The following is an 18,883-nucleotide window of genomic DNA, read 5'->3' as shown; positions in this document are numbered from 1 at the left end:
CTAAGCCACAGGAACATGTCATGTTCATGTCACAGACATTAACCTAATCAAAAGCACTGCTCTCTAACTAACTAACTTGCTACAGTATCCATCTATGCATCTATTTCAGATTCCAGCTTTACACTGCCAAAGCATTTCTGAACATACATGTAAGAACAGGTCAGGACTGCTGCTGCAATCACTTTATATCTCTTTCTCAGCAGGGCTTTACATTACACACAAGATTCCACATTAACAGTGCACTTTCATTTAAAGGATAAAGGGATCATTACACACTTATACATTATTCATTCAGTTTGGAGTGGGTTGTGTATCATTAAGTATATGAAATTATTATAAGACACATTTGAGAATATAATGTGCATACCCGTCCTGACTCGGTCCAGTTAATCTCCTCATGTCAACTGATCAACACAAACCTGTGGACAGAGATACACAAATATAAACCCAAAAAATCTCAAACTTGGCTTAAATGAGCATCTGAATAGATTTATTCAATCGGCTCCACTTCATCAACAAATATTTTACTAATGACAATACTAGTTAACTACTTTCACTCATTATTTTAATTGATATCTTTTCAAATTATTTATTTGTAACTGTGTCCTATGATGCCTTTAGCTTTAGCCTGTTTTGCTTGTCAAATGACCAGCTTTCACAAAGATAACACTAGTATTTGCGTAAGTTAACGGAGACGTCTTTACACCTACAGTCAAAACCACATCAAACGACGATGTTTTAACAAACCTTCAGTTAATGTTACTTTAAAATCGCGTACATGTATCAGCTACCGGAGTGTAGGCCTCAGACTGCGGGCTGGATTCCAAACCGATCCCGGCTAGAAGCTCCGATCCACCGAATGCTTAATTCCTCTGCATGCCACCGAAAGTCCGTTTCTTTCTCCGTACTCACAAAAGATGTCAAATTTCAGGTTGGGCTAAAAAACAAAACACATCTCCATACTTTGTCCTTTGAGAGTCGTGGATCGTAGATAATATCCAAACTTGTGTTTTGTCTTATGAGCCCGTGGCGTGAGTTTAAGGGAGGCGCTCACACACGCGCGCCGGTCGCTGGCTTTCGTACATCCTGCCCTTATTATTTATTAAAGGTGTTATTTTGATTTGTCGTAATTAAGGAAATATTTACTCAAGTAAAAGTAACAAAAAAAACAATAAAGTACTCAGTGGGTTAGGATCTGGATATAACAAAATATATTAAAATTATAAATATATAAATATTTATATTATAATAATATAAAATAATTATTGTTATTTTACGTTAAATTATTACATCGTTATTTTTATAAAATATATTTGAAACACATTCTGTCATCATTTACTAACTCTCATTATGTTACAAACCTGTATACATTTCTTTGTTCTGATGAACACAAAGGAAGATATTTTGAGAAATGTTTGTACGCAAACCGTTCGTGGACCCCATTTATCTCCATAGTATTCTTTTTCCTTATATGCGCGCTACTGAAACATCTGAACATTCAGTGAATCAAACACTCTTGTGCGCATTTATCTTTACTATCACATGATTCAGTCTGAACAAATCAAGTTTCAACTGATTCCTGACCAGTTTAGACTCTTTGAAGAGAATTCTAGACTAAAACACATATTTGAGTTTTATCTGAAAATAAATATGTTTATAAAAGATGCTTAAATGTCTTAATTTAACTAAGCCTTGTCTGTAAAACCAGGGCGGTTGCAGGTAAGTTAAGCTGTGTCTTAAGGGCTCTGATTTTGCCAAGTGGTTAATGTCCTCAGGGACAACATTTCAATCAACCAATCAGATTTCAGACATAAGTTTACAGTTTGTTTCAAGTTTAAGCTTACAACCAGGATTAGCTTCTAGACCATTTTTTGTTACTTTTCCCTTTGATTGTAGGTTCAGTTATGGTTAGGGTTGGGATTTGGGCTGGGTTTAGTTTTTTTTTTTTTACAAAAATATTGTTCTTGGATCACCACAGTATGCTGCCCTGAGGACATCTCTCACTTGGCAAAATCAGGTTGAGTGTGTCTTAAGTTCTAGTCTGAACAACTAGCAGTTAGTTAGGGCTAACTAAACTTACTTTTCAGATTGAAATGAGATCAGTCTATATTTTTTTGTAACTGATGTTATGATTAGTTTTGAAGAATAGAAATCGATAACTAACTTGTAAGACTAGTCTAAACAGTTTATACAACCGATCTCAGGCAGCGACCTGCAGAAAACACAAACGGAATCACAGAATTGAGACATAAAAACGCAATTTACTGGGGAATTTTATGAAATTTGGCAAATTTGGTATGAACTATTTTTTTAAAGCTATAATATTTTATTTGCGAATATCAGTTTTTTGCTGTGGTAATCGTGTGGCACGATTAATAATGTTGTTGAATTGTATAATAAGTTTAATCATTTTGACTACTTAAATAAAATGTATTAATTAACAGAATCCAGAAAAATTTAAACAGAACAAAAAGAATAAAAAAAACAGAATTCCGAAAAAGAAAATGGAAAAAAGGAATTTGAGAAAAAGGAAACGGAAAAAAAACTGTATTCCGAAAAATGAAACTAAAAACAGAATTCCGAAAAAAGGAAATGGAAAAAATTAATGTGAGGGAAAGGAAATGGAAATAAAACAGAATTCCGAAAAAAGGAAAAAAAACAGAATTTGAGAAAATATTAAACGGATTTCATAATCTCTCTCTCTCTCTCTCTCTCTCTCTCTCTCTCTCTCTCTCTCTCTCTCTCTCTCTCTCTCTCTCTCTCTCTCTCTCTCTCTCTCGCAACAAAATTGACATTTCTATAGAAGCTGGCAGGTTTGTGATGGCAAGCTGACATTGCATAATAATATGTACAAAGTTCTGAAACTTACTGTTGTTTTGAAATGGTTCTTCAAAAGTTTTGTGATTCGTATGATATAGTTTAGGGAAACAATGCATTTAGCACCAGCAAATGTAAATGACACAACTTCACGCTGCAGATTTGTAAAAAGATGCCAAAATAAAATAGGAAGCCTTTGATAATTAATTTTTAATTTTTGTGGTCATAAATTATTGCAAGGATCTACTACTTTGCAGGTCATTAATAATACATCTGTATGTTTTTCATGGGTACTGTATTTATTGTTATCGCAAAAAAGATTTTTCACTCGAAGAAAGAAATTGTGCTCATTTTCTAATGTTGATGTCAAAGATTTTAAAAGTCAATCCTTGTTTTGTCAAATATCACCAAGGGAACAACTCCCTCCTCTGAGAGCGTGAGCATCTTTTGGGTTGTCAGCTGTTCCTCACATCACTGGACAGCTGGAGATCAGGATCAGTTTGTCAGTTTGGTTACAACTGAGTGACTTCTTCAGACACCTCCTGCAAGACCTGAACATCACTGACAATCAGGAGAAAAATGATCTGGAGGTAATGCAAAACTTTATTTTTTTCCATTTTATATAATTGCATTATTTAAACCAATGCCAGTTTTTTTCTGGTGGACTTAAATGCTTTTAATTTTAAGCAAAGTTGTTATGTTGACCACAGATAACAACAAATCTGTTGAGTCTATGTCTACTTGAGTATATGCTGTCAATAAAGCAAGGCGCATCACATAAAAAACATGATTTTTTTTAAATCAACGTACAGATGTCATTTTAATTGGACACAAATCTTTAGATATGGTATTTGTATATTTTTGCAGTGTGTTAATGAGCTCTTTATAAAATATTGCTTATGCTCAAACTATCACTTATAACCTAATATTTTTGTTCCTAGAGAGGTTTGTCTGTACCTGTTGTGTAATGTCATCAAACAGTGTTTCTCAACTGGTCTTCATGCACACAGTAAGTGTCTTTAAAATATACTCATTAATTTATGATTTTTTCGGTTTAAGGTAAAAATGTAAGCAATTTAGATTAAGCCATACGAATTCAGAGAAACAGTAAAACCACCGTCGAACCATAAAGTGATTGAAGTCAACGTGGACAAAGTGGCACAGCTTTTCAAACACAGTGTGATTGTGTTGTTACCACAGTCAACACAGATTTCTCACAAGCCCTCGTGTGTTCATCAAACACACAAACAAAGACAGAAAGACACTTAGAGATTTAAATGTTTGTAGACCATGCTTAGATATTTACATTCATGCATTTTCCAGACACTTTCATCCAAAGGTATTTACAGTGCATTCAAGTTGTACCTTTTTTCACTATGTGTATTCACTGGGCTTGACCCCATGACCTTTGTAGTATTAACATAATGCTTTTATTAAAGGAAGTTATTAAATAATGCATATGATTTTCATTTACAGTGCTGCCATTTTCTAGCGTGAGTCACCTACAGACAGACCAAACCATGTGTCCTCAGACCAAATATGGGAATGACGTATTTCCAGGTAACATTTCACAACCTCGCTATGCACCTTGACTAAATGTGTTATTCCCTAACTTAAGGCTCTCTAATATCCAATAGGATTTTATATAATGACTCAGTTCAGTATTGCTGAGCTGGCAAGGAGAGGAACGGTGAAGAAGGTTCCCGGGACAACATCTCAGCATGTTGCATATAAGATTGGACCTGAGTTCAACTTCAGAATAAACACAAGGTAATGCTGTCAATAAAGCAGATACCTCAGTATAAGCTTGTTATAACATCATTAATATTCATTTTGAAGAGAGATGTGTATGAGAGTTTTCTACACTGTAAAAGATTTTTTTAGGTAACCGAAAAGAAAACCGAAAATCTGATTCCTAAATAACTAAAGCATCTAAATTAACTGGTTTGATTCAAGTCTAAAAATTATTTTTTTGATCCCAACATTTTTAAATATCTCCCAAGAAACAGATTTAGAGTAAAATTTTAACAGACAGACAGACAGACAGACAGACAGACAGACAGACAGACAGACAGACAGACAGACAGACAGACAGACAGACAGACAGACAGACAGACAGACAGATAGATAGATGTCAGGAATATTAGGAATGTGTGTGTGGCGACATCTAGTGTTCACTGATGGAACTTACATGGATGGACGGATAGATAGATAGATAGATAGATAGATAGATAGATAGATAGATAGATAGATAGATAGATAGATAGATAGATAGATAGATGTCAGGAATATTAGGAATGTGTGTGTGTGGCGACATCTAGTGTTCACTGAGGGAACTTACTTGGATGGATGGATGGACAGATGGGTAGACAGACAGACAGACAGACAGACAGACAGACAGACAGACAGACAGAGAGATAGATATATAGATGCGTGCATATGGCGACATCTAGTGTTCACTGATAGAACTTCCTCTGTCCATGGTGCTGAATTAAAAAAGTTAAATGACTAAATATGCACACAAACCACATGAATATATTTAAATATGATTTAAGTACCATTGTTATATAAGTTTTCTTTTAAGTAGTGAATATTAAAAACATATGTGTATGTTCATGATTAAGCCTCAGTATTTTACTATCACTGTTTCTGAAGCAAATATCTATGTTTGATCATCCATTTCTAAATCAGATCTTCATTTCCCATGGGACTGCCTGAGGAATTTGCATTTTCTGCAGTTTATCGGATGACTGGAAATACGGCGACTAAGATCTGGAATTTATGGCACATGCAAGACCTAAATGGAAATGAACAGATCGCAGTGACACTAAACGGAGAGGCCCTGTCTGTTGAGTTCTCCTACAAAACCCAAGAGAATGGCATTATGACGGCTTTATTCCCTTACCAAACACAGCTCTTCAATTCTCAATGGCACAGGATTTTACTGGTTGTGAAAAAAGATTCAGTGAGCCTAAAGTCAGACTGCACTGCAACAGATACCCAACAGTTGGCACCAAGGGGACAAATTAATCTAGATGGATTCACACATATTGGAAAATTGAAGGACAGCCCTGCAATAGCAGTGCCGGTGAGCAAAAAGTTAAACGATTTTCCACATCCCTGCTAAAAAAACATTTTATTCTATAGGTTTTATTGGGAATTTGATTGGTTCTAATGGAATATGGCTCAAAACACACTACAGTGTATTGGTTTTAATGGTAAAAGCTAATGGTTCCTATTGGTATTTTAATGCAAACCATTAGAATTTTCTGTAATGGTTTTATTGTTTTTTTTTCCAAGTCAATTTTAGTGTTAAGGTCAGACATTACAAAGTACTATGGCGGTGCTGTGGTACAGTAATGGTGTCAGATAGTGATGCCATGGTACAGTAGTTTAAAAAAATCAGAAAAAAACTTTTTATTTAGGTCATGAGTCATGCGTATAAAGACTGTTTCTCAGAACAAACTGTCTCTTTAATGGATTCTGGGCAGATTTTAGCAGATAGGTGTGAATTCCAGCACTGATGTTCTAGTCCAGGAACTGACCTGCATTAAAAAACTACAGACCTTACAATAATTTAGCCAATGATTTCTGACATTTATTTATTTGACACAAAAAAACAGTTGCACTTGTCTCTTATGCTTGGTCTCTTATTCTTCATTGTTCCATTGTTCAGGATTGTCTATTAAAGATCCTGGAAATCTTTAGGAGAAGTTTGGTTTCCGACAAACATATGATTGATTTTACTCCAAATAACTAAATAATGCTATTTTAATATTTTTAAGGTCATAAAACCTGCATGTATAATCTGACACGCAGGACAAATCAACTTATTATTTAAGTATGCACTATGTTTATATGTAGATATTCAAACATAATAAGTAAACAAACAGTGAAGATTTCGATATACTTTTGGGTGACATTATAACTATGTGTCCCATTTCAGTTTGAGCTGCAGTCAATGCTCATCATCTGCGACACAACCATCCAGCAGAAAGACACCTGCGCTGATCTTCCTGCCAGAAGACAGGTGAGACTACAAACATGTCTTTTTAGATAAAACAATTAACATCATTTAGTTTGATTTATAAGCTGTTTTTCTCCAAGAGACCCAAAAATGTCCCCACAAGGTCAAAATGTCAAGTCTAGTATCTATACCTTACATATTAGGACCTAGAGTACCATCCAGGTGACAGCTTTTGTAGTTTTTTTCTGAAAGTTTAAGGGTTTACCAGGTGCACGCACGCACACTTATAATCCTAAAATAATGTGGTATGCTCTTCTATGTTTTCTAGCAAATTTTCTCTTAAAGATCAGTCAGTATTTGTTTACAAAGGTCAAATGTCACAGGTTAGTAAAATTTCCCGCTGTCTATTCGAATGTATGCTGCTGAACTCCTCCTCTCATTCTCGTCCAGTCACAGACCCAGAACAAAACCTCTTGTGCATATACATGAGGAATCTGTGGTTATGGTGGTCTCCCTTTAGTTCAGATAGTTGTAAGGGGATTTAGCTGGGTTTCTTGGTCAGGGGTCTGTCAACCCAGCTGATCCCAGTCATCAGGGGTTTTTGTGTCTTTGGGGAGATCATGGCTCGCACTTTAGGTCTGCGCGGGTCGCTTTTTCTGGTTTTATTGGAGATAAGCATCATCTGCACTGCCCAGGTAAATGCAACTGTTCTGTTATTTCTCCTTATAGATATCTGAAGCAGAATTTCAGGTGAGCGCTTGCAATACTAATGACAGGAAAAACTTTAATGCTTTCACACATTTTCACACATCATAAACCCTGCATGATTCATTGTGCACTGTATTTATCTTGTTATGCATTTCCTCTTTTAGTCTATGTAGGCTTAACATTTTAGGAAACAACTGCACACTGTTGCATGGCTTGTGAAAACTTTCCTGACAAACTTTGCATGTACTTTATGCTGTTATTTGGTGCATTTTTTTCTTAACACTTGTACATTTCTGTAGAAATAACAGTATTACTGCCAGCTGTTGGTAATAACTTACTGTAGATTTAAATTGATGTTTTTTACTTGCAACAGTTTGTTCAAAGTTAAAAACATTAACAAGTCTTTATATCTTATAAATAATAAAACTAAAATAACAGCATCATGCAAAGCATTCTGAGAATCAAAATCTAAAAGGATAAAAACAGAAAAAGGTTAATGAGGATTTCTAGTTCCCAGAATGCTTTGCATGAGGCTGTTATTTTATAGTTTTATTCTGTGAAGACAAAGACTTGTTAATGTTTAATGTTCATTTAACTTTGAACAATCTGTTGCTAGTAAATAACATCAATATAAATCTACAGTAAGTTACGGGCAAACAGCTGCATGCCTACAACAATTTTTTGTGCAATGTAATGTATGTAAAATTAAACTAAGAATATCACAGCATTGGTTGCATTTGCTTGTCGTTTTAAACAGAGGGTTGGAGGCGGCCCTTCTGGTCCAGCAGGTGTGCCTGGAATAGACGGCATTGCTGTGAGTTGATTTATGAAGAAATCTATTTAAATGATAAACTTTAACTGAATCACAGACACAGTAATCCATTTAACATAATGGAAAATATTTTTATTGTGCAGGGGGAGAGAGGTGACCCTGGTGAAGACGGATCTGCTGTAAATTTCAATATCTTTTTGTTGAATAATTAGCTGTATTCAGAAATGATATTGTATCTCACACACTGTGGTTTGCTTATAAAGGGCCCTGATGGAGATCCTGGAAAACCTGGTTCTGCTGGACTTCCTGGTTTACCTGGTGCTGATGTAAGTAATGTCATAAACATCTTTTGTATTTTCTTCATGATATTTTAGATGGGTATAATGATCATACCTCAGACTTCTGTTGATGGAAGGCGGATCTCTTCGACATGGTCAGAAATTCAGGGAATTTCTCACGTCGGATTGAAGGAAAAACCTAAGTAACAGGTCTACCCTACAGAAAACAGAGGTTTTGTTTGAACTCGGACATCCGAGGCTTGGATATAATGATCATTTCCATGTGAAAATGGAAGTAGGGGTCTAATGACTGTATCTGACAGCTGTCTTTCTTTAGGCACAAGTCATTTTTTGTAAACATAACTTTTTAGTCATTCATGCAAGAAAAAAGTAATAAGCAAAGCTTCTTTATAAAGCTATTTTCAGTAGCAAAAGTAATCTATAAAACATCCTTATAATAATAAGTGGGAATTAAAAAAATTGTATATTATAGGAGTAATAATTGAAAAAATTTCCTTGTTCCTTAGGGTTTGACTGGCCCTGTAGGAGATCCCGGCCCCGATGGCCTTTCTGGACAAAAGGTGACTAAATAATGAGTTTCTTAATTTTTTTGTCAGACAGACCCACAACAGGAGACTTAATAAATGAATAAATGGACTAAAAGTGCCTCACAGAGGGAATTGCAAAGAATTTTCACATGACCAACATCTCCTAAATCTGTCTGTGTGCACATTAACCTGTAAAGGATTCAACATCACTTCTTGTTAAAATCACTTGTGTTTACAAAGCAGCATGTGAAGACTCTCTGTCTTTCTGTAAATTTTTGGTGTTTGTATTTAACATTTTTACAATTAATTTCTTAAATAGTATGTTAGGGTACCTTGAAATTGCTTCAATGTGTTAATCCTAAAAAGAGATTTTATTTTGTTAAACAGGGGGAACCTGGAAAACCTGGACCCAGAGGAGAAGCTGTAAGTCTGATCTTGTCATGTTTTATCATCCCAGAAGTACTTTAATGAAATTTAATGAAATACAAATAAGTGAAAAAAGTAATAATTCAAGATGGATGAAAATGCTTATACGCTCTCTCTTAAAAAAAATAAAGATGCTTCACAGCAATGCCATAGACAAACCTTTTTTGGTTCCTCAAAGAACCATTTAGCCAAAGGTTCTTTAAAGAATCATTTCTTTTATACATTTTATAATCTAAATAAAGTTTTTTTCACCTTAAAGAATCTTTTATGAAACAGAAAGGTGCTTCAGATGATAAAGGGACTTTAAAAAAAACATTTACACAGAAAAAGGATCTTCTATCTATGGCATCATGAAGCACCTTTATTTTTAAGAGAGTACAGTATCTCCATATTCTAGATTTTGGTCAACAGCGGCAAAAGAAATAAAAAACATTGTTAAACAAAAGAAATGTAAATTACTGACAGTGCTGTCCAATTAATCAGTAAATGTAAACATCTCACAGGAAGAGTAAAAATATAAGTATGCAGTAAAATAGTTCCTGTGGTTCAATTGGTAGTGCAAAGGTCATGATCCTAGAAAATACACACATAACTATTTAAATATGTTGGGTTTGTAAAGCAAGTCCCTTTAAATATGTGGACAAATGTAATGTAAATGTAAACATTTAATTCAATGAATCATCTTTCTGTCTTTTAGGGTACTGGACCTGATGGACCTATTGTAAGTGATTTGTCTTAGTATTTAAAATATCTGAAATAGCAATGGATTTGATGTTTGTTTAGATGCTGGACTCACAAGTTTAACTTGAACATTTGTTTACACAGGGACCCCCGGGGCCAGGGGGACTTCCGGGTGAGGAGGGTAAAGTGGGACCCCCTGTAAGTAACTGATAAGTTGTACGTTCCCAAGTTGTGCTTTTTATCGCTTGTGTAGTTTCGGTGTCAGAAAAAGCCTTGTGTGTTTCATTATAACACGATTGTGTATTTCTCTTAAATTAGGGGTCTCCAACCTTTTTGTGAGGGCTACTCAGAGGGCTGCTTTTTGATATAGCCTACTCAAAACGTTTTAATATTACATGTTGCTTTTATTTATTTTACTTGTTGATATGTTTTATTAAAACATTTAATTGTTTAAAATGTTAACATAAAAGAAGCCAAGCTAATATAAAAATGTAATAAATAAATATTAAAATTGAAGCTATTAATAGAATGTGCTCTGGTGGGCAACTTACAGAGTGTGGGCTGTGTGGGCATCCTGGTGCCCGCGGGCACCATGTTGGAGAACACTGTCTTAAATAATACATAGTATAGTGGTAAGTTTACTGAAATGTGACATTTATCTCGATGTGTAACAGGGAGCCATGGGTGTAAGAGGGCCACAGGGACCCCGTGGAGCAACAGGGCCCCGTGTGAGTATTGATGTGATATGTTAGGAACCACAGTATGACCTTAAAACTTAAATCTGGTTATATTTCTCTAGATAATTTGATGGAGTGTTTGTACATTTATGCTAATTAGTAAAATTAAATAATTATTACATTTATTATATGGTTAAATGTCTGCATCCTCAAGCAATGGACACAATTTGTTGCAAATTGTTTTAAAAGATTATGTTTGTGTTTACAGGGCGCTGCAGGGATGCTGGGTGGATCTACGGAACTGGTAAACGGGAATAACTTTCTTTAACCCTGAGATGACAACATTATTAGATATGGTTGTAGTATACACTCTTAAAAATAAAGTCGCTTCACAATGCCATAGTGGAACCATATTGCCTGAATGGTTCTATAAAGAACCTTTGAAGGTCATCTGAAGAACCTTTGAGGTTCTTTAAGGTAAAAATGTTCCTGAATGGTTCTTTGAGGAACCAAAAATGATTCTTCTATGACATCACTGTGAAGAACCTGTTACGCACTTTAATTTTTTTGTATTTAATCTACATTTAAATTGTTTTTCCTGATGTTCAGTGTCCTAATGCATGCTCACCTGGTGCACCTGGCCACCCTGGCTTGCCTGGCATGAAGGTAAAATAAATATCAATGTAAACTTGAAACAGTTTGATTTCATCTGCTGAAAAAAGCTTTAATATGCCACTCATCCATTGTCAGGGTCACAAAGGAGTGAAGGGAGAGAGCGGTGAGCCTGGTAAACAAGGACACAAGGTAGGAACCGTAAAGTGTCTGATCAAGTGTCCAAATCCTCTACATGTGTGTGTTTGTGTGTGTGTGAGGTCTGTATGTGTCATGAAGTTTGCAAGGTGAATCTAAATAGAGCAATACGTCTGTTGTAATGAGAAAACCTCATGTCTGACTCATTGTTCTCAGATTGTGACCTTTTCAAGACAATTACAGAGCCTTAGTTATGATTTAGGGCAGACACTCGGGTTAAATTAACATGTTGAAGTATTAAAATACGGTCTGTATGAGAATTACACATCACTGGAGCATGAAGAATAATGAGGGATTTGAGGATAGTCAGAATAAAACTGTCTACTTTAAATTGGCATCTAAGTTATGGTGGACTTCTGGCTGTAAGGTCCTTAAGGTTCAAATGAACTCACATTAGCACATCACCTATCTTATTCTTTCTGCAAATAAGTTTTTTGTCTGTGGATTCGTATTATAGGTATGACTAAAACCTCAAGATTTTATAGTGACTGCTTAAAAAGTATATCTCATAATGTCCTAGATGCTGATTAATGTCTCTCATTCTTTTGTTCTCCTATTAGGGAGAGGAAGGAGATCAGGGGGCACCTGGAGAAGTCGGCACTCAGGGTTCAACTGTGCGTGCATTTCACCCTTTATTCAGTCATCTTACCTAAATAGCTTATTTGTGAGCCTGCGTTTGAAAAAAACAGCTAAAGTCATTATTTGTACATAAATTATCTTACATAATCGATATCTTTAACATGGACTGGATTTCACAAATGTCACCTAAACATGATGTAATCCATTGGCCATATCTCATCTCGATCCAGCATCTTCATTGCTTGTTTCTATACATTTCTCTCAGGGACCTCAGGGGACTCGAGGTGCCATGGGAATGATTGGCTCTAAAGGAGAAATGGTATGACGGACATTGATTAGAAACCACATGAAATGCTTTGACAATATATTTTTATTGAAAATGCTAAAAGTTTCAATAATAAACATTACACTTATAACGTACAATTAGAAAAAGTTAACATTTTGCATCATGAAAATGAATAATATGTTGTTATTTTAACAGGGCATCCGAGGTGTTGATGGGGAGCCGGGCCCTCAGGGTGTCACAGGTGCCACAGTAAGTTCTTCAAATGACACCGAACTAACACAAAGCTTTAACCTCTTAACTGGCACAGCTTTTTTCAGTGGGGGTGAAAGGTGATGTAATTAAAAATAATGCAATAAAGTATATACTTTATACATGAGTTACACTTTTAGTGGTTTTACCAACAACAACCACTAGGTGTCTGCATACTCTTGTCACAAATTAATAAATTACTGTCACTGCATTATTATTACTGCTAAAAGGTTTTACAATATGAAAACACAATTCTTAGAGCTTACTTTGTCGTGATAGATAAAAATGTTCATGCAAATATTGCATAAGTAAACTCAATCCTTTAACTGACAGCGCCAGGATTCAGAATCATTCATATTTTACATCCCATTCACAATTCAAAAGTCTGTTCAGCGGTGTGCTGATGTAATAAACAGAAATATATCTTAATTTTGGTTATCGGAGATGTGTGTCTTTTCTAGGGAGATCGAGGCCAGAGGGGAGGAGTTGGAGAAACTGGACCTAAAGGTGATCAGGTATGTGTATCCACATAACATACAACTAATGTTTTAGAAGCAAACATACAGATAGTTTCAGTTTGTAATGAAAATCTCTTTCTGCAGGGCCCTCAAGGGCCAAGAGGCATCACAGGTCTTCCAGGGCCAAAAGGAGACGGCGTACGTCGCTTAACATTTCTATTCACTTTATTTGTATGTATGGATATGCCAAAAATGACACTATACATGTCTTGTTCCAGGGTTTGCCAGGCGTGGATGGCCGTGAGGGTATTCCTGGCATTCCAGGTGCTAAGGTACAGCAGAGAATGATATTCATTTCTTGATCATGACTGTGTCCCCCTCTGGTCAAAATCAAATGTGTGTCTATGTGGTGTTTTTAATATGCAAACCATGTGCACAGTCAATTTTATAGAGTATTTTCTCCATAAAATTTGAGTTTTCCAAAGGCAGTCTCATTCCCATAAAATTGCCTTGGTTTTTTACGTTATAAACATGTAACCAATCACATCATCACAGTTAAAAGCTTGGATCAGTCGTTTGAGTTAAAGATATAATGAATGGATGCCACATAGACTCGGGGCTGAAACGATTGAAGTTCAGCCGCTTCAGTTCGGCTTCTGCGCTGCTCACACATGCAGGTGAATGCTGTAACCTGTTAGCATCAGCGCAAAAAAAAGTGCTCTAGGCACACAGTTCACATATGCATTGTGTGAAATCGGACTTAGTAGTTATGTGACGAATGTAGCATTGTTTTACATATAAATCTATGGTCTAAGGTGGGGCAAAATAGTAGAGGCAGGGACTAATTCGCATGTTCATGTCTATGGTCCGAGCTGTGCGATTGAGTAGAGGTGGGGACTAATTCACATGTCTATGTCTACGTTCTGAGCTGTGCGATTGAATAGAGGCAGGGAATAATTTATATGTTCATGTCTATAGTCTGAGCTGTGCAATTGAGTAGAGGCGGGGACTAATTTGCATATTTATGTCTATGGTCTGAGCTGTGCAATTGAATAGAGGCAGGGACTAATTTTTATGTTCATGTCTATAGTCTAAGCTGTGCAACTGAGTAGAGGCGGGGACTAATTCGCATATTTATGTCTATGGTCTGAGCTGTGCAATTATAGAGAGGTGGGGGCTAATTTGCATGTTCATGTCTATGGCCCGAGATGTGAGATTGAGTAGAGGCGGGGACTTATTTGCATGGTTATGTTTATGGTCTGAGCTGTGCAACTAATTTGCATATTCTTAGATTCTTGTATACTAAATGATGCAAGGGTGTAGAGTTATATTCAAGCTGTTTTAAAGCATGAAGAAATAACTGTAACAGGAAAAAACTTTACATGTTTACATATGCTATTATGATGCTTAAAAATGAATTTTAAGTGATAAAATTATCGACTAATGGAGGACTTTAAAGTCTGACAGTAGCAATAATGGAGATTTGGTTGTTTTACAGGGCAATGCTGGGAAACCGGGCGCTCCAGGAGAAATTGGCCTTCAAGGTGTTCCTGTAAGTCTTTATGTAAAGAATAACTGATTCAACATTCATTTAATATATAGATACTACACTGTAAAAAAACTTAACAGTTTAAACCTGTTATTGTTATGAAATTTTCTGCATAAGACAAAGTATGTTTTGCATTTCCTAACCATATCATTTACAGCAACATTTTGTTTATTTTACATACCACATATTTCATCAAATTATATACATATTATATACCGCTTAAATGTACAGCCACATGATGAATAAAAGTTTTAAATTAAAGTGAGCAAGAAGATGACACATTTGACTTGAAAATAATGATATAAACACAAATTAAACAACAAAAATGTAATACAAAACACCCTGGAAACAAATATATGAAGAATCATAATTATTTGAATAAAATCATCAAATGTAGAGAGTCACACAGGGAATTACAGGAATGCCTGTTTACTTCTTCACTGTAAATTTTACGGTTATTATTTGTAAAATACAGTTTTATAATGTAGATAAATACATTTTTACTGTATTTTAATGTTCATTTTACAAACACTTTTTACAGTGTGGAAGAAGATCAAAAACATTTATACGCTCCTAAATTATGACAATTGCACTGACCAAGTCCAAGTCTTTCTAATAATGGATTAAGAAATACTGAAAAAAAAAGTAGCTCAACTGATAGAGTTAGCAAAACAAAGACCATGGGTTTGATCCCAGGATCACAAAATCTGATCAATGTAAAGCTTGAATGCAATGTAAGTCACTTTAGATAAAACAAATGTTGCAAAATGTAGTTCATAGTCACTTTTTTTTTTCAAATGGGGTACCTGGTGTCAGGGATGGGGAAGACAGAACCCAAGTGCAGACAGCTCTCATCCAAATAGACTTTTATTATATAACAAAAACACCCTTGAGGGGATAACGCACGGCACGGCACGGCACGGCACGGCACGGCACGGCACGGCACGGCACGGCACGGCACGGCACGGCACGGCACGGCACGGCAGGACCCATGACAGTGTCAAACGTGACACACACAATGATCTGACACAGGACATCACACACAGTGGCTTTAAATAGGGAAGAACTAAACTAGGGAACGAGGACACACAGGTGAAGGGCGTAATCTAATAATGAATAATTAACAAGGCAACGAAGGGGCGGGGTCAAGACTTAAGACAGGCGAGCATGAGGCACACAAAACAAACACAGGCCACGTATATAAAATAAAAAAGCTTACATGTACAGGATTAGCTTTAACTTTGTCAAACTCTAGAAGAATACCTATCACTCCTGACAGACAAGCCTGGTTATATTTCTGACCCGTTAGTGTAGTTTTTTCTTTTCCTTGTCTCCTTTAAACCCATAAAACTCGTAGCCCATTACAGCAGGGGGTAAAAGTCAATAGTTTCACTTTAAAATGTTCAATTTTGTATCTGCCCGATTTTATTGCAGTGTTAGATGACAATACTTCTGAATTGATCAAACACTATAGCATGATGTTAGACTCATTCCCATCATTATTTATTACTGAGATAAAAATGATTTTTACTTTGATCTTTCAATACAAATAAGGTATTTGAGATTCTTCTTGAGTTTTAGCTTTGAATGAACTGCTTTTGATATTTAAGTGAGTGTTTCGTGCATCTCTGCAGGGTTTGCCAGGAAGCCCAGGGCCAAAAGGTACATCAGGAGAAAAGGTGAGAGGATTTATCAAAAATATAAAAACACTGGCTATTAAAAGTGAAGCGTATTATTTTAAATGTGAAAATATTTTCTATCCCAGTTTAATATGCAGACAAATATAGATTAACCTTAAAATGTAAAAACAATATAAACACTGCCATATGGTGCTTTCAGCATTGGGTGGCCTAATATAGCAACACCGGCTTAACAATGATAAAAGTTTGTTATGTAACTACTAAACCAAACATTTTTTGCAGTTCTGTTCTAAAATTACAGACTGCTGCTTTAATCTAATGCGATGCGATGTGACTCTTATTAACACTATACGTATGATGCTCACGCTGATTTCAGGGTAATGCTGGAGATCCAGGACTTTTGGGCACTATGGGATCTGCGGGCAGACAGGTAGGTTTATAGTTAACTCTTCGATAGCTGTGTACAGAGGCAGGTTATCTGGTTATAAATGTGTTCAAGTGTTGTGCTAGCAAAGATCATGGGTTCATTCCCCAAGGAACACACATACTGATTAAATGTATAGCTTGAATGGCTTTGGATAAAAGCATCTGTCAGATGCATGCATGTAAATGTAAATTGTATCTGTTCAGGGTGAGCGTGGAGAACAAGGAGAGTTTGGACCCATCGGGCCTATTGGCCTAGCTGTGAGTATTTAAGTCTATAAGCTATAGGTTGGATGTGTCTTTATTATTTACACCTCGCAGATGTTGATTTTGTCGTTGTGTTCAGGGAGACCGTGGAGAGCAGGGCCCACCGGGACCAATGGGGAAACCAGGAGCCAGAGTAAGTGGTTAAAAGTTCTCTAAGATATGTCTCAGTGGTCTCACCTAATTTACATTACTTAGGAGGAATAAAATAGACACAAAGTAGAAACTTGGTGACGTACCGTAAGAGTAAAGAATTAAAACATTAATATGGATAGCATAGCATAGCATCTACAATCATAATTATTTTGATATGCATAAAAATGTACATATAAATTTACATATAATGTGAGCACAACTGATCTCGTTGTTGAGATCTCTTTGAAAACTCTGGTTTACCCTGAAGGGGTGTTCATTAGGGGTTTCAGCAATAATCGATTTGGCGATGCATCGCAATGCGCGCATGCCCGATTCAGCACCGATGCTGCAAAGTGCCATAATCGATTATGTCACCGTTTATTTTCTGGCCTCGAGTGGACAATAAAAACGCACCCTTTTCCATGGAAAGCAGACATATGGGCACATTTCGGATTCTACGAAGTTAATGGGAAACTAGACAAGACTTATGCTGTGTGTAAAATTCGCATCTCAGGTATATAATTGTCATTGTCTTAAAGCTGCTAAGCTTCTGTTTTTGTTGAGAATAGTTGCACTTGACTTTACTACTTGACTGATTAAAAATTTGCCTTGTTGTGTACAGTAGAATTCTGATGCATCGCAATGCATCGTAGAATCGAATTGAATTGAATCGAATCGTTACCTGGCAGTGTTGGGAACGTTACTTAAAAAAAGTAATTAGTTATAGTTACTCACTACTTGTTCCAAAAAGTAACTGAGTTAGTAACTGAATTACTCTATAATAAAAGTAACTCGTTACCAGGGAAAGTAACTATTTGCGTTACGGTTAAAAAAAAGTTGCTATATGTCAAAGAATTTGTATTTTTTTAGCAGTTTTCACATGTCAGTTGAAATGAGTAGAACAGACAGGTGTTCATACATAACTTTCCATATTTATTGCACGTCAACAGACAGCAAGAGTTTTATCCTACACTTCAAGTATTATCTTTGTAAGAAAAGTAAACAGTTACACCATATAAAGTGCATTTAACTTCAGCAAACTAAATTAAATCAAACTCTCTCAACCTGAGACAACTGGTCAAGTAAATAACCTGTACTTCCAAGTGTTTTGTTCACAAAAAGTTAACTTTTAAACAACAAAAAGTGTGTTTGCTCTGTAGTCGTATTCTTAATTAAATAAATCAAACTCCCAATGTCAGACAACTGGTCTGGTAGACATTCTGTTCTTCAGGTATTTTCTTCTAAAGTAAACAGTTAAATAATATAAAGTGTGTTTGCAATAACTGTAGCAAATTAAATAAATCAAACTGAGATAAATAGTCTGGAAGACATAGGCTGCTGTATTTCGTTTTCTTCATTAAAAAAGTAAACAGTTTAACAATATGATTCATTAAATTAGAGTTGCTTACAACGGATGTCGACAAAGTCTTCGCTCCCGGACATAATGTACACATTACATGCACGTTCTTGCTTTGACCATAATGAATTTGAAGTAGTGCTTATATCTCCACCTTCAAAATGCCAACTTTTCATCGGATTGCTCCTCCTGACTCGCCATCTCTTCTGCTGCCGCGAATCTCTGTTTAGCTGGGCTGCGTTCAGCCCCGACAAAACGT

General features: G+C 35.9%; 2 protein-coding genes across 6 annotated transcripts in view; one reads left to right on the top strand and one right to left on the bottom strand.

Moving 5' to 3' along the window:
- Positions 1 to 1,056, bottom strand: part of fam135a (family with sequence similarity 135 member A) — a 30,726-nt gene extending 29,670 nt beyond the window's left edge. For 4 of the 5 annotated variants that reach the window (XM_065296023.1, XM_065296025.1, XM_065296026.1 and 1 more), the window contains exons 1-2: positions 779 to 1,056; positions 368 to 419 (exon numbers count right to left, since the gene is read on the bottom strand). The gene's annotated coding sequence lies outside the window, so the exon portion shown is untranslated. Of the gene's footprint in view, positions 1 to 367; positions 420 to 747 lie in introns of all 5 variants that reach the window. The other variant, XM_065296024.1, reaches the window with a different exon arrangement.
- Positions 1,057 to 7,347: 6,291 nt separating this feature from the next.
- Positions 7,348 to 18,883, top strand: part of col9a1b (collagen, type IX, alpha 1b) — a 30,105-nt gene continuing 18,569 nt past the window's right edge. The window contains exons 1-23 of the mRNA XM_065296018.2: positions 7,348 to 7,479; positions 8,250 to 8,306; positions 8,408 to 8,443; positions 8,528 to 8,590; positions 9,070 to 9,123; positions 9,478 to 9,513; positions 10,214 to 10,237; positions 10,342 to 10,395; positions 10,872 to 10,925; positions 11,143 to 11,178; positions 11,484 to 11,540; positions 11,625 to 11,678; positions 12,245 to 12,298; positions 12,529 to 12,582; positions 12,745 to 12,798; positions 13,260 to 13,313; positions 13,401 to 13,454; positions 13,535 to 13,588; positions 14,755 to 14,808; positions 16,440 to 16,484; positions 16,822 to 16,875; positions 17,076 to 17,129; positions 17,215 to 17,268. Coding sequence (XP_065152090.1) covers positions 7,405 to 7,479; positions 8,250 to 8,306; positions 8,408 to 8,443; positions 8,528 to 8,590; positions 9,070 to 9,123; positions 9,478 to 9,513; positions 10,214 to 10,237; positions 10,342 to 10,395; positions 10,872 to 10,925; positions 11,143 to 11,178; positions 11,484 to 11,540; positions 11,625 to 11,678; positions 12,245 to 12,298; positions 12,529 to 12,582; positions 12,745 to 12,798; positions 13,260 to 13,313; positions 13,401 to 13,454; positions 13,535 to 13,588; positions 14,755 to 14,808; positions 16,440 to 16,484; positions 16,822 to 16,875; positions 17,076 to 17,129; positions 17,215 to 17,268 — 1,185 coding nt within the window. The 5' untranslated portion in view covers positions 7,348 to 7,404. The remainder of the gene's footprint in view (positions 7,480 to 8,249; positions 8,307 to 8,407; positions 8,444 to 8,527; positions 8,591 to 9,069; positions 9,124 to 9,477; positions 9,514 to 10,213; positions 10,238 to 10,341; positions 10,396 to 10,871; positions 10,926 to 11,142; positions 11,179 to 11,483; positions 11,541 to 11,624; positions 11,679 to 12,244; positions 12,299 to 12,528; positions 12,583 to 12,744; positions 12,799 to 13,259; positions 13,314 to 13,400; positions 13,455 to 13,534; positions 13,589 to 14,754; positions 14,809 to 16,439; positions 16,485 to 16,821; positions 16,876 to 17,075; positions 17,130 to 17,214; positions 17,269 to 18,883) is intronic.

Source organism: Paramisgurnus dabryanus, chromosome 20 (genome assembly GCF_030506205.2).
Source record: "Paramisgurnus dabryanus chromosome 20, PD_genome_1.1, whole genome shotgun sequence".
NCBI lineage: Eukaryota > Metazoa > Chordata > Actinopteri > Cypriniformes > Cobitidae > Paramisgurnus > Paramisgurnus dabryanus.
This window is presented reverse-complemented; position numbering and strand designations above follow the sequence as displayed.